Source organism: Ranitomeya imitator, chromosome 4 (assembly GCF_032444005.1).
Source record: "Ranitomeya imitator isolate aRanImi1 chromosome 4, aRanImi1.pri, whole genome shotgun sequence".
NCBI classification, from domain to species: domain Eukaryota; kingdom Metazoa; phylum Chordata; class Amphibia; order Anura; family Dendrobatidae; genus Ranitomeya; species Ranitomeya imitator.
In genome coordinates, this window is record NC_091285.1 from 627965082 (window position 1) to 627980935 (window position 15854).

A 15854-nucleotide genomic window follows, 5' to 3' on the forward strand; every position below is an offset into this window, starting at 1 on the left:
ATCTATCCAGGGTCACAGTGTGGACTGGACAAAGGGGCCTGTTCTACTCCAAGTAATAATACAAGCCATTGTACTTTTTCACTTCCCCAAACCAGAAGAGGAAGAAGTAGAATAACCGCATTTATATCAGTAGATAAATCAACAAACACGCCGTCATAGGAACTCTCATTCGTTCTCGTTTTATTTGGGTGATCAAATTTTACACAGGGAATGTGCTGCCGATGACATGATGTTATTCTGTCCCCATGAGGGTAAACAGGCCAATAATCCCGGCTATCAGTTGGCTATAATCCATAATCACTGACGGGCCAACGTCGGCATATCTGACTGCACCATCAGCCAATACAGCCTGTGGAGCTACGATTGATGACCGTTCTGCCCATATACAGTATCACGTTGTCGGCAGCACGTCCTCCATATCACTGGGTGATGCGCTGCCGATAATTATTTTTCTACTGGGATAAACAAACCAAACAGACTATGAACTCATGATTACACCAGCGGATAGACGAGAGCGAAAGTTCCTATAAACGCTCTTTGGCCATGTACCTACGGCTGTAAATTCCGTTTCCACTCCTCCTCTGATTTTCTTTCCTTTTAGACCTTAAAGTTGGCCCGGGGGGGGGGGGGTGTTGGAAGCTTTCCTTACGGCTGTAGAAGTCCCAATTTATCTACTTCCTGACTACCCATAGACTATAAACATCCAGGAGGTCTACGCTTTTCCCTGCACTGACGATTTAAGGCTGTGTTTACATGTGACATTTTATTCTTCTGCAACCAAAACCTGCTTTCTTGGCAATAAAAATTCTGCATTTTCACAACTTTTTTGTGCATTTTTGCAGGATTTTTTCTGTGCAGATTATGTGTAACTTGTCTGTAGTACATGTTTAAAGGGAACCTGTCAGCAGGATTGTGCTCAGTAACCTACAGCGTCAGGTCGGTGCCGTTATCTGTCGCACCTGCTCAGTAGGAGCTATCGGACCGCCAATGGCAGCTACTCCGCAGACGGCACCATCTTGTTAGAGAAAACAAATGTCTCCACTAAAGGTACCGTCACACTAGACGATATCGCTAGCGATCCGTGACGTTGCAGCGTCCTGGCTAGCGATATCGTCCAGTGTGACAGGCAGCAGCGATCAGGCCCCTGCTGTGCTGTCGCTGGTCAGGGAAGAAAGTCCAGAACTTTATTTGGTCGCTGGATCTCCCGCTGACATCGCTGAATCGGTGTGTGTGACACCGATTCAGCGATGTCTTCACTGGTAACCAGGGTAAACATCGGGTTACTAAGCGCAGGACCGCGCTTAGTAACCCGATGTTTACCCTGGTTACCATCGTTAAAGTTAAAAAAACAACCACTACATACTTACCTACCGCTGTCTGTCCCCGGCGCTGTGCTTCTCTGCTCTGGCTGTGAGCGCCGGGCAGCCGGAAAGCACAGCGGTGACGTCACCGCTCTGCTTTCCGGCCGCTGTGCTCACACAGACAGTACAGGAGGAGTGCAGAGCGCAGCGCTGGAGGACAGACAGCGGTAGGTAAGTATGTAGTGGTTGTTTTTTTAACTTTAACGATGGTAACCAGGGTAAACATCGGGTTACTAAGCGCGGCCCTGCGCTTAGTAACCCGATGTTTACCCTGGTTACCGGCATCGTTGGTCGCTGGAGAGCGGTCTGTGTGACAGCTCTCCAGCGACCAAACAGCGACGCTGCAGCGATCCGGATCGTTGTCGGTATCGCTGCAGCGTCGCTTAGTGTGACGGTACCTTAAGATGCCGCTGGGCACACCTGCACAGTAGCATCTATCGGTGCAATCTTGGAAGAGGCAATTTTTTTTTTATTTTATTTATTTATTTATTTTTTTAACACTAGCAAGATGGCGCGGCCTGCGTAACAGCAGCTATTGGCCGGCGCCATTTTCCAACGGATTTTTGTTGGATACCATAAAAAAAATAATAATTAAATTCACATTATAGATGCCGCCACCTGCCAAAGGGGAATTTTTTTTTAAAAAATACACTTAATATTCATTATGTAAACTAGGGGGCCGGTCAGTGAGGGATTAGTGACCTGCCAGAAGCCATCAGTATGAATATCTAATCAGAGCACCACATGAAGACCCCACAGGACCACCCCGGAGCACAAGCATATCATTAACTCAAAACTGAAAATAAGGATTAAACAACAACCACAAGACGGATTTCATCACCCAGGTATCATTGTAATCAGTATAACGGCGCCGACATGACACTGTCTGTAGGTTACTGTGCACAATCCTGCTGACAGGTCCCTTTAAGAAAGTGTTTTGTTCATCAAAAACACAGCAAAACCAGTTTGCAGCAATTTTCTCATTGCTTTCTATGGGTGAAAAAAAAAAATGATGCAAAAACACTGGAAGAGTTGACACGCCGCAGATCTCAAATTCAGTCAGAAAAAAAACAAAGTGTGAGATTTCAGAATGTCTCATAGGCTGTGCTAGTTCTGTAAAATTAGCTTTTCTGCATTTAAAAAAAAAAGAAGAAAAATCACTGCATGTGAACACAGCCTAAGGCTACATTCCCACCATGAGCATTTGGTCAGTTTTTCAGTTGCACCATTTCTGCTCTTATTATTCAAATTAGATTACTGGTACTTGTGATATTATTGCGTTTTTTGTCTTTTGTTAAGTCGAGCTTTAAATAAAGCTACTTTCTGGCATTTGCCTTTGAGAACTTTGTTGATGCAGTCATGTGCAGATTACATGCAATTTTTTTTGGGTGCTAATTTTCAGCATCAATTGCAAGTCTATGGGGGAAATCTACACACAAAACTCGGCGTCCCCGCAAGAGAAATTGGCATGTTGTGGATATGAAACACAAACCGCAGGTCAATTAACGCAGCAAAAAAGCAGCACAGTGTGTACAGTCATGGCCAAAAGTTTTGAGAATGACACCAAAATTATATTTTCACATGATCTGCTGCCCTCTGGTTTTTATTAGTGTTTGTCTGATGTTTATATCACATACAGAAATATAATTGCAATCATATTATGAGTACCAATAGGTTATATTGACAGTTAGAATGAGTTAATGCAGCAGGTCAATATTTGCAGTGTTGACCCTTCTTCTTCAAGACCTCTGCAATTCTCCCTGGCATGCTCTCAATCAACTTCTGGACCAAATCCTGACTGATAGCAGTCCATTCTTGCATAATCAATGCTTGCATTTTGCCAGAATTTGTAGGTTTTTGTTTGTCCACCCGTCTCTTGATGATTGACCACAAGTTCTCAATGGGATTAAGATCTGGGGAGTTTCCAGGCCATGGACCCAAAATCTCTATGTTTTGTTCCATGAGCCATTTAGTTATCACCTTTGCTTTATGGCAAGGTGCTCCATCATGCTGGAAAAGGCATTGTTGGGCGCCAAACTGCTCTTGGACGGTTGGGAGAAGTTGCTCTTGGAGGACATTCTGGTACCATTCTTTATTCATGGCTGTGTTTTTAGGAAAGACTCTGAGTGAGCCGATTCCCTTGGCTGAGAAGCAGCCCCACACATGAATGGTTTCAGGATGCTTTACAGTTGGCATGAGACAAGACTGGTGGTATCGCTCACCTCTTCTTCTCCGAATAAGCTGTTTTCCAGATGTCCCAAACAATCGAAAAGGGGATTCATCAGAGAAAATGACTTTGCCCCAGTCCTCAGCAGTCCACTCCCTGAACCTTTTGCAGAATATCAGTCGGTCCCTGATGTTTTTTCTGGAGAGAAGTGGCTTCTTTGCTGCCCTCCTTGAAACCAGGCCTTGCTCAAAGAGTCTCTGCCTCACAGTGCGTGCAGAAGCACTCACACCAGCCTGCTGCCATTCCTGAGCAAGCTCGGCACTGCTGGTAGTCCGATCCCGCAGCTGAAACAGTTTTAAGATACGGTCCTGGCGCTTGCTGGTCTTTCTTGGGTGCCCTGGAGCCTTTTTGACAACAATGGAAGCTCTCTCCTTGAAGTTCTTGATGATGCGACAGATTGTTGACTGAGGTGCAATCTTTGTAGCTGCGATACTCTTCCCTGTTAGGCCATTTTTGTGCAGTGCAATGATGGCTGCACGTGTTTCTTTAGAGATAACCATGGTTAACTGAAGAGAAACAATGATACCAAGCACCAGCCTCCTTTCAAAGTGTGCAGTGATGTCATTCTTACTTAATCATGACTGATTGATCGCCAGCCCTGTCCTCATCAACACCCACACCTGTATTAATGGATCAAGCACTAAAACGATGTTAGCTGCTCCCTTTAAGGCAGGACTGCAATGATGTTGAAATGTGTTTTGGGGGTTAAAGTTCATTTTCTGGGAAAATATTGACTTTGCAATACAGTAATTGCTGTTAAGCTGATCACTCTGACATTCAGGAGTATATGCAAATTGCCATTAGAAAAAATGAAGCAGTAGACTTTGGAAAAATTAATATTTGTCTCATTCTCAAAATTTTTGTCCATGACTGTATGAGATCTCTATATATCCCATCCACTTTGCTGGAGCTGTTAGGCTATGTCTACACAGTCAGGATCGGCAGCGCATGTCCGCTGCGTCCAAAGCGCTGCCGTCTATTGTACGCAGGTGATTCTGCATGTGATCGCTGAACCGTGCGGAATCACCGCGCCCAATACATTGTACGGAGATATTTAAATTGTGGAGACTGAGCGTCTCCAGAAGATAAACAGACATACTGAGGTCTGGAAAGACGCGCCACATGTCCGTCTCCACAGGGAAGCCGAAGGCGCCCCCGTGTGCACATAGTGGAGATGGGATTTCTTGAAATCCCATCCACTATTCTGTAACATCTGGGTTGGACGATGCAGATATACGCAGGTCCAACCCGCAGCGTTTACTGAATGTGGGAACATACCCCAAAGACGCTGTGTTTTAGAAGCAGAAGCTCATCATAAAGGCGTGTGAGCAGTTTGTATAAAATGATGAAGCCGGAGTAACACACAACCAGGCTGACCAGATAGAAGAAAAACAAGGTTTATTGCCATGTGTACTTTTCCAATCTCTGTATACACAGCCCTGAACCTTGTGTATATAGATTAGGAATCACTGCCGGCGCCTCTTAAGGGTACCGTCACACTATACGATTTACCTACGATCGCGACGAGCGATACGACCTGGCCGTGATCGTAGGTAAATCGATGCCGAGGTCCCCGGGTAACCAGGGTAAACATCGGGTTACTAAGCGCAGGGCCGCGCTTAGTAACCCGATGTTTACCGTGGTTACCAGCGTAAAAAAAAACAAACAGCACATACTTACATTCCGGTGTCTGTCCCTTGCCGTCTGCTTCCCGCACTCACTGACTGCCGGCCATAAAGTGAAAGCACAGCACAGCGGTGACGTCACCGCTGTGCTCTGCTTTCACTTTACGGCCGGCAGTCACTGAGTGCGGGAAGCAGACGGCAAGGGACCTGACGGACACCAGAATGTAAGTATGTAGTGTTTTTGTTTTTTTTACATTTACGCTGGTAACCAGGGTAAACATCGGGTTACTAAGCGCGGTCCTGCGCTTAGTAACCCGATGTTTACCCTGGTTACAAGCGAACGCATCGCTGGATCGGTGTCACACACACCGATCTAGCGATGCCAGCGGGAGATCCAGCGACGAAAGAAAGTTCCAAACGATCTGCTACGACGTACGATTCGCAGCAGGATCCCTGATCGCTGCTTCGTGTCAGACACAGCGATATCGTATGGATATCGCTGGAACGTCACGGATCGTACCGTCGTAGCGATCGAAATGGCACTGTGTGACGGTACCCTAAGGCTGGGATTACACATACGCGAGATACGGCCGAGTCTCGCAGGTGAAAACCCAGCTCGAGCGGAGCGTGTGGCTCCATGTATTGCTGTGCGGCTGCACACTCCGCTCTGGAGTGCTGGCGTCAGAGCTGGGTTTTCACCTGAAAGACTCGGCCGTATCTCGCGTATGTGTGATCCCGGCCTTACTCTTCAGACCCAGTGAACACGTGATCTCTGGGTGGATGGCAGGAACAGGACCTGCTGGATCCTAGACTGGTTATCTCAGCTATCCAGCCGGGAGGCTGAAATTCTTCAATAGCTGAGTCGAATATAACAGCACCTAGTTACATGTGAAAAGTTTGAAAAAAAAAAAAAAGTATTGATATGTTAAAGGGGCTGTCCAGGATTTTGATAAAAGTCTGCAGTCACTATATGTACGCCATCAGGATTCTACAGTGCCACCCAGGGAGCAGTCGGCCAGTCTCCGGCGCAGAGTCCTTATCTCTCCCGACACGACAGCCGATCTGATCAGCTGTCATGAGCCTTTAACAGCTGCACGTGGAATCACGATCCACCAGCGGCAATGAACATGTTAAATTTTGCAGTCAATCTCTGACAGCGTCAAACCCCCACCCATTGGCGGCCGTGTCACATGATAACCAGGTGCTGATGGGTTTACATTACAATCGGGGGTCTGCAGAAAACCCCCGTGCTTGTCACTACTGATCTGTTATGAACGCCGGCGCGTGACCGGCGTTCATAGCAGATGATCATTTCTGCTACACGCAAAAGGGCAATGGGAAGAAAGGGAGCAAAAAGCGAAAACGCAAAATCCCAAGGTCGTGGAGGGGTTACTGAAAAGCCTGGACAACCCTTCAAAAGCCCCATTAAAGGTTACAACCTTATAAAAGGGCAGAGTGTATATAATAAATGGGGAAAAATATATAGAATAGCAAAAACAGAAGTATAAAAAAAAAACTAAAGAGACACTGGAAGATGAAATAGTTGCTTCTTGCCCTGTCCCCATTGAGACAAAAAATGTCCAGTATGTAAAAATTATTTCTGATGAACAGCTATTTAAATGGTGTAAGGCCATGTTCACACGATCCTTTTTTTCATGCGGAATTGCCGCGATTTTCCCGCTGCGGGTCCGCAGCTGTTTTCCATGCAGGGTACATTACATTGTACCCTATGGAAAACAGGAACTGCTGTGCCCACAATGCGGAAAATAAAAAAAAAAGCCGCGCTGAATAGCTGCGGGAAAAAAAGAAGTACCATGTCACTTCTTTTTTCGGAGCCGCAGCGGTTCTGCACCCATTGACCTCCATTGTGAGGTCAAACCCGCAGTAAAACCCGCAGATGAAAAAAATATCTGCGGGTTTTACTGCGGTTTGTGGTGCAGAACCGCTGCAGCAGGAAGTGCGGGGAAGCGGGCGGAAGTGCGTGGGCGGAGTGTGGCTGCCCCCCCGTGCTCCGATCCCACCCCCCCGTGCTCCAATCCCACCGCCCCCTGCTCCGATGCCCCCCCCCCCCTCCCCCCCGTGCCCTAATCTCCCCCCCTTATACTTACCCGGCGTCCGTCCGGCCGTCTTCTCCCTGGGCACCGCCATCTTGCAAAATGGCGGGCGCATGCGCAGTGCGCCCGCCGAATCTGCCGGCCGGCAGATTCGTTCCAAAGTGCATTTTGATCACTGAGATATAATCTATCTCAGTGATCAAAATAAAAAAAAAAAATAGTAAATGACCCCCCCCCCCCTTTGTTACCCCCATAGGTAGGGACAATAAAAAATAATTAAGAATTTTTTTTTTTTTTCCCACTAAGGTTAGAATAGGGTTAGGGGTAGGGTTAGGGGTAGGGTTAGGGGTAGGGTTAGGGGTAGGGTATTTTCAGCCATTTTAACCCTAAAAAACTTCCTAGAAAACACACAGACTCTGCATAGAAAACTGCATAAAAAAAAGGATCAAAAAAAGGATCAAAAAACGCATCAAAAAAAGGACCAAAAAAAGGACCTGCGTTTTCTGCCAAGAGCTGCAGTTTTTTAAAAAACAGTCCTGAAAAACAAAGGATGGAAATCAGGAACGTGTGAACATACCCTAAGGGTCCTTTGCAGATGTAAATAAAAAAGTGAAAAATATAAAACATAGCATATTTGTCTTTACCTTGACAAAAAATTAAACAGAAAAATTAAGCCCTATTATGTCGTAAAAAAAAAAAAAATTGAGTATCTGAACAAGAAAAAGAAAACCTGAGGCCACATTCACATGTTCAGTATTTGGTCTGTATGTTATTACCTCGGTGTCTGTAACCAGGAGTGGAACAATCAGAGGGAAAGTATAAGAGAAACCCGTCACCACGTCTGTGTTTACCCCCCACTCCTGGTTTTGGCTCACAGATGTAACAGACAGTAAACATGTTCACCAGAAAGTCCCTTGTGATGAGGTGGGGAGGGGGTGACGGCGCAGTCACGAGCTGATGGAACAGGTTTGTCCTCACACATCACCTATATTAAAAAAAAAAAAAAAAAATTAATTAACTGGTTCATGCAGCTTTACATGAACACCCAAGCCTTACACTATGGCTGGTCCGAATAACTATAGCAATTGTTACCATCCACCTCTCGTGTCTCCCCTTTTCCTCATAGTTTGTAAGCTTACGAGCAGGGCCCTCACTCCTCTTGGTATCTGTTTTGAACTGTATTTCTGTTATGCTGTAATGTCTATTGTATGTACAAGTCCCCTCTATAATTTGTAAAGCGCTGCGGAATATGTTGGCGCTATATAAATAAAAATTATTATTATTATTATTATTATTATTATCACCTGCATTCTCTGCACAGTGTTGTGGCCACATACACGGAAGTCACCACATTAGATAACGGGCGCCAGGGCAATATTGGAAGAGATGGGTAAGGGGAAATGTCAGACAGGAAAGTCTATGATTATAAGGCCGGGGTCACACTTGTGAGAGACTCGCACGAGTCTCACGTCTCAATATCCGGCACTCGGGACCGGAGCGTTCAGCTACATAGAAATACATGGAGCCGCACACTACGGTCCCAAGTGCCGGGTATGGAGACGCGAGACTCCTGCAAGTGTGACCCACGCCTAATAGGTATACCGATGGGGGTCCAATAGCCGGAACCCCACTGGTTAAAAAAAAAAAAAAACTGGGGAGGGGCGGACAGATAGCCGGGACCCCACTGATCAAAAACTGGGGAGGGGAGTACAGATAGCCGGGACCCCACTGATCAAAAACTGGGGAGGGGAGTACAGATAGCCGGGACCCCACTGACCAAACACTGGGGAGGGGAGGACAGATAGCCGGGACCCCACTGATCAAAAACTGGGGAGGGGAGGACAGATAGCCGGGACCCCACTGATCAAACACTGGGGAGGGGAGTACAGATAGCCGGGACCCCACTGATCAAACACTGGGGAGGGGAGGACAGATAGCCGGGACCCCACTGATCAAACACTGGGGAGGGGAGGACAGATAGCCGGGACCCCACTGATCAAACACTGGGGAGGGGAGGTAAAAACACTACCAAAAGAAACCCAGACAATACAGAACCAAATGGAAAAATATAGAAGACACATATATGAAAAATAAGCCTTTATTATAATAATTATAGCAATGGCACTAACAATGTGCCTGTATATGGAGTAAAGAAATATATATAATTGTACATAAATAAACGGACGGAACTAACAGTAAAAAATACTAAGAGATGGTATATGTAAAGGATATATATATATATATATACTGAAAAAGTCTAAGAACCCAATGTAACTAGAAACAGACACACCCTAAATCTAGTCCATATATCCCTATGTACACAGCCATAAAAGATCGGTGCGTATAAAAAGAAAAATAAGCAAGTAAAAATAAAACACAAAAGTGTGAACGAATATATGTGTAAGGAAATATATGTAAAAAAAAATATATATACAGAGTAAAAAATGTATAACAACAATATGTGCAAAGAAAGTATAGTGACCTATAAATATGTGTTCACTAATAAAACATCATGATGCTTATATAGAAGGAAAATATAAATGTGTGTACAAGTGAATGAAATATATAATACACAAGCTAATTTAGCTAATTACGCACAGGAGCCCTATATGGCTATGTGTACATAGTACTACTAGGGAATATATGTCAATATAAATCAGTATATGGCTGATTTATATACAGGTGTGCTGCAGGGCAAAATATAGGGTAAAATATAGCTGATTCATATATAGGTGTACTGCAGGGCAAAATATACCCACCGGCCAGGGCATATATACTAAAGTGCCTGATATATTGCAGGGCCCGGACTTATATATAGGTGTGTTGCAGGGCAAAATATACCCACCGGCCAGGGCGTATATACTAAAGTGCCTGATGGATTGTAGGGGCAGGACGCAGTATCAGCGTCTCCGTAAAACCAGCGCACAAAGGGTCAGACTTTAAAGTTAAAGAGATATACCTGATTCAGTCCGTTCCTCCAATACAGGACACCCCACTGATCAAAAACTGGGGAGGGGAGTACAGATAGCCGGGACCCCACTGATCAAACACTGGGGAGGGGAGTACAGATAGCCGGGACCCCACTGATCAAACACTGGGGAGGGGAGGACAGATAGCCGGGACCCCACTGATCAAACAATGGGGAGGGGAGGACAGATAGCCGGGACCCCACTGATCAAAAACTGGGGAGGGGAGGACAGATAGCCGGGACCCCACTGATCAAACACTGGGGAGGGGAATACAGATAGCCGGGACCCCACTGATCAAACACTGGGGAGGGGAGTACAGATAGCCGGGACCCCACTGATCAAACACTGGGGAGGGGAGGACAGATAGCCGGGACCCCACTGATCAAACACTGGGGAGGGGAGTACAGATAGCCGGGACCCCACTGATCAAACACTGGGGAGGGGAGGACAGATAGCCGGGACCCCACTGATCAAACAATGGGGAGGGGAGGACAGATAGCCGGGACCCCACTGATCAAACACTGGGGAGGGGAGTACAGATAGCCGGGACCCCACTGATCAAACACTGGGGAGGGGAGGACAGATAGCCGGGACCCCACTGATCAAACAATGGGGAGGGGAGGACAGATAGCCGGGACCCCACTGATCAAACACTGGGGAGGGGAATACAGATAGCCGGGACCCCACTGATCAAACACTGGGGAGGGGAATACAGATAGCCGGGACCCCACTGATCAAACACTGGGGAGGGGAATACAGATAGCCGGGACCCCACTGATCAAACACTGGGGAGGGGAGTACAGATAGCCGGGACCCCACTGATCAAACACTGGGGAGGGGAGGACAGATAGCCGGGACCCCACTGATCAAACACTGGGGAGGGGAGGACAGATAGCCGGGACCCCACTGATCAAACACTGGGGAGGGGAGGACAGATAGCCGGGACCCCACTGATCAAACACTGGGGAGGGGGAGGACAGATAGCCGGGACCCCACTGATCAAACACTGGGGAGGGGAATACAGATAGCCGGGACCCCACTCATCAAACACTGGGGAGGGGAGGACAGATAGCCGGGACCCCACTGATCAAACACTGGGGAGGGGAGGACAGATAGCCGGGACCCCACTGATCAAACACTGGGGAGGGGAGTACAGATAGCCGGGACCCCACTGATCAAACACTGGGGAGGGGAGGACAGATAGCCGGGACCCCACTGATCAAACACTGGGGAGGGGAGGACAGATAGCCGGGACCCCACTGATCAAACACTGGGGAGGGGAGGACAGATAGCCGGGACCCCACTGATCAAACACTGGGGAGGGGAGGACAGATAGCCGGGACCCCACTGATCAAACACTGGGGAGGGGAATACAGATAGCCGGGACCCCACTGATCAAACACTGGGGAGGAGAGGACAGATAGCCGGGACCCCACTGATCAAACACTGGGGAGGGGAATACAGATAGCCGGGACCCCACTGATCAAACACTGGGGAGGGGAGTACAGATAGCCGGGACCCCACTGATGAAACACTGGGGAGGGGAGGACAGATAGCCGGGACCCCACTGATCAAACACTGGGGAGGGGAGGACAGATAGCCGGGACCCCACTGATCAAACACTGGGGAGGGGAGAACAGATAGCCGGGACCCCACTGATGAAACACTGGGGAGGGGAGGACAGATAGCCGGGACCCCACTGATCAAACACTGGGGAGGGGAGTACAGATAGCCGGGACCCCACTGATGAAACACTGGGGAGGGGAGGACAGATAGCCGGGACCCCACTGATGAAACACTGGGGAGGGGAGGACAGATAGCCGGGACCCCACTGATCAAACACTGGGGAGGGGAGGACAGATAGCCGGGACCCCACTGATCAAACACTGGGGAGGGGAGTACAGATAGCCGGGACCCCACTGATCAAACACTGGGGAGGGGAGGACAGATAGCCGGGACCCCACTGATCAAACACTGGGGAGGGGAGAACAGATAGCCGGGACCCCACTGATCAAACACTGGGGAGGGGAGTACAGATAGCCGGGACCCCACTGATCAAACACTGGGGAGGGGAGAACAGATAGCCGGGACCCCACTGATGAAACACTGGGGAGGGGAGGACAGATAGCCGGGACCCCACTGATCAAACACTGGGGAGGGGAGGACAGATAGCCGGGACCCCACTGATCAAACACTGGGGAGGGGAGGACAGATAGCCGGGACCCCACTGATCAAAAATAACAGGGTGGGGGGATTTCCTGCCCTCAGAAAGATGATAATATGTTGTTTACACCGGCCATATATAAGTTATTATAAGTAATAGTCTGCATTACAGCCGCCATATTAGTGCACGGCCTCTATCACAGCCAGGCGACCAGCAGACAGCGACCACCAGGTGTCAGGACCCCCGACCGGAAGTGCTCGTATGTCTCCCCCCTCCGTCAGTCACTACAGTAATAGATATAACGGCTGTCACTTCTCACCCCGGCCCGGAGACACGGCCGCCGCCAGCAGCACGGACAGGAGCAGCACGTAACACACACGGGCAGCCATCGCTGTGCAAACTTCTATGGCACTTCCTGTTAATCTTCCGGCTTCCGGTGAAATACAGGCCGCCATGTTGGTCCACTCAAAGGTGGGAGGTGAATAAAGATGGCCGCTTCATTAACAAATAGTGTTTTCGGACGCCATCTTGTGGTGGAGAGTGGAAAAGATGGAAAAACCGTTTCAGAAAGGTAGAAAGTAACTCTGTGGATTTTTCCGCAGCAAATCCGCAGGTAAAAGGCACAGTTTTACCTGTGGATTTATCGCTGATTTTGTGTCCACCTGCGGCTTTACATCTGCAGATTCCTATTGTGGAGCAGGTGTAAAACCGCTGCGGAATCCGCACAAAGAATTGACATGCTGCGGAATGTAAACCGCAGTGTTTCCGTGCTTTTTTTTCCTCAGCATGGGCACTGCGGACTGCGTTTTCCATAGGTTTACATTTGTACTGTAAACGCATGGAAAGCTGCTGTGGACCCGCAGCTGCAGATCCGCAGCAAAATCTGCAACGTGTGCACATAGACTAAGGGTATGTGCACACGTTGCGGATTTCCTGCGGATCCGCTGCGTTTTTTACCGTGCAGAAACGCTGCAGATCCGCAAGTGATTGAGGCTATGTGCCCACGTTGCGGATTAGGCTTAGGAATTTCTGGTGCGGATTCTGCATCTCCTGGCAGAGAACACAGGTGCTGATTTGTCGCGGTTTTCACTCCCCTCCTTCCCAGAGCCATAACTTTTTTATTTTTCCGTCAATATGGCCATGTGAGGGCTTGTTTTTTGCAGGACAAGTTGCACTTTTGGACGACATCATTGGTTTTAGCATCTTGTATACTAGAAAACGGGAGAAAAATTCCAAGTGCTGTGAAATTGCACAAAAAATGCAATCTCACACTTGTTTTTTGTTTGGCTTTTTTGCTAGCTTTACTAAATGCTAAAACTGACCTGCCATTATGATTCTCCAGGTCATTACGAGTTCATAGACACCAAACATGTCTAGGTTACGTTATATCTAAGTGGTAAAAAAAAATTCCATACTTTGCTAAAAAAAAAAAAAAGTTTCCAATAACCGTAGCGTCTCCATTTTTCATGATCTGGGGTCCTGTGAGGGCTTATTTTTTGCGTGCCGAGCTGACGTTTTTAATGATACCATTTTGGTGCAGATACGTTTTTTTGATCGCCCGTTATTGCATTTTAATGCAATGTCGCGGCGACCAAAAAAATGTAATTCTGGGGTTTCTAATTTTTTTTCTTGGTACGTCATTTAGCGATCAGGTTAATCCTTTTTTTTATTGATAGATCGGGCGATTCCGTACTCGGCGATACCAAATATGTGTAGGTTTGATTTTTTTTGTTTTATTTTGAAGGGGGCGAAAGGGGGGTGATTTAAACTTTTATTTTATCTTTTTTTATATTTTTTTAACCTTTTTTGTTTTTTTACTTTTGCCATGCTTCAATAGCCTCCATGGGAGGCTAGAAGCTGGCACAACTCGATCGGCTCTGCTACATAGGAGCGATGCATAGATCGCTCCTATGTTGCTGAATTACAGGCTTGTTATGAGCGCCGACCACAGGGTGGCGCTCATAGCAATCCGGCATCAACGACCATAGAGGTCTCAAGGAGACCACTGGTTGTTATGCTGACACATCGCTGACCCCCGATCATGTGACGGGGGTCGGCGATGCGCTCATTTCTGGCCCGATGGCCAGACGCGGTACTTAAATGCCACTGTCAGCGTTTGACAGCGGCATTTAACTAGTTAATAGCGGCAAATGAATCGTGATTCCACCCGCCGCTATTGCGGGCACATGTCAGCTGTTCAAAACAGCTGACATGTCCCGGCTTTGATGTGGGCTCACCGCCGGAGCCCTGCATCAAAGCGGGGGTACCGACCTCCTCCGTACTAGTTCGGTGGAGGTCGGTAAGGGGGGTTAAAGTCTTTCCCACAATAACATGATTTTTTTAATGCAGGAACTGAGTTTATATCAGAGTCAGTTGCTATTTATTGCTGAAATTAGGAAACTCCCCTAGGGAAGCCTGTGACTTAGGCTGCAGTCACACTATCAGTATTTGGTCAGTATTTTACATCAGTATTTCTCAGCCAAAACCAGGAGTGGAACAAATAGATTAAAAGTATAATAGAAACATATGCACCACTTCTGTATTTATCACCCACTGCTGGTTTTGGCTGAGAAATACTGATGTAAAATACTGACCAAATACTGCTAGTGTGACGGAAGCCTAAGGGTATGTGTCCACATTCAGGAAACGCTGCGTGTTTGACGCTGCATAGAGACGCAGTATCAAACACGCAGCGTCCAGATGTTACAGCATAGTGGAGGGGATTTAATGAAATCCCGTCTCCACTATGCGTGGTAACACGCACGCGGCGGCCCTGCGACTCCGGACATGCGGCGCGTCTTTTAAGATCACAGCATGTCTGTATACCTTGTGGCGACGCTGTGTCGCCGCAAGGTATAACACAGGGCCCTATGTGTGGGGTGCGATGATTCCGGATGTGTGCAATGAACACATCCGGCATCATCACATCCCCAGAAGGGGGCGGAGCTAGTTCGCCGCTCCGTCAAAACCGCCAGCCATCCTGAACGTCAGGGGTGTCAAACTGCATTCCTCGAGGGCTGCAAACAGGTCATGTTTTCAGGATTTCCTTGTACTGCACAGGTGATAATTTAATCACCAACTCATTATTTGTGTAGGTGATTAAATTATCACCTGTGCAGTACAAGGAAATCCTGAAAATATGACCTGTTTGCAGCCCTCGAGGAATGCAGTTTGACACCCCTGCTGAACGTGGACATGTATCCTAAGCCAAAACCAGGAGTGGAACAATTAGAGGAAAAGTATAATAGAAACATATTCACCACTTCTGCATTTATCACCCACTCCTGGTTTTGGCTACAAATACTGATGTAAAATACTGACCAAATACTGCTAGTGTGACGGCAGCCTTAAAGGGAATTTCTGTAAAACTACAACTCTTTGCATGCAATTAGCATCAAATTGGTCTTTGAGATTAATTAGGTGCAAAATGCCAATCTAGGCCTTAAGCTGCCAT

The 15854-nt window shown here is 47.5% G+C and overlaps 1 protein-coding gene across 1 annotated transcript in view; it reads right to left on the reverse strand.

The window, feature by feature from the left end:
- The window catches only part of LOC138676961 (trans-Golgi network integral membrane protein 1-like), a 38310-nt gene extending 25487 nt beyond the window's left edge, over positions 1–12823 (reverse strand). Inside the window, exon 1 of the mRNA XM_069766683.1 lies at positions 12720–12823. Coding sequence (XP_069622784.1) covers positions 12720–12789 — 70 coding nt within the window. The 5' untranslated portion in view covers positions 12790–12823. The remainder of the gene's footprint in view (positions 1–12719) is intronic.
- Positions 12824–15854: the final 3031 nt, after the last annotated feature.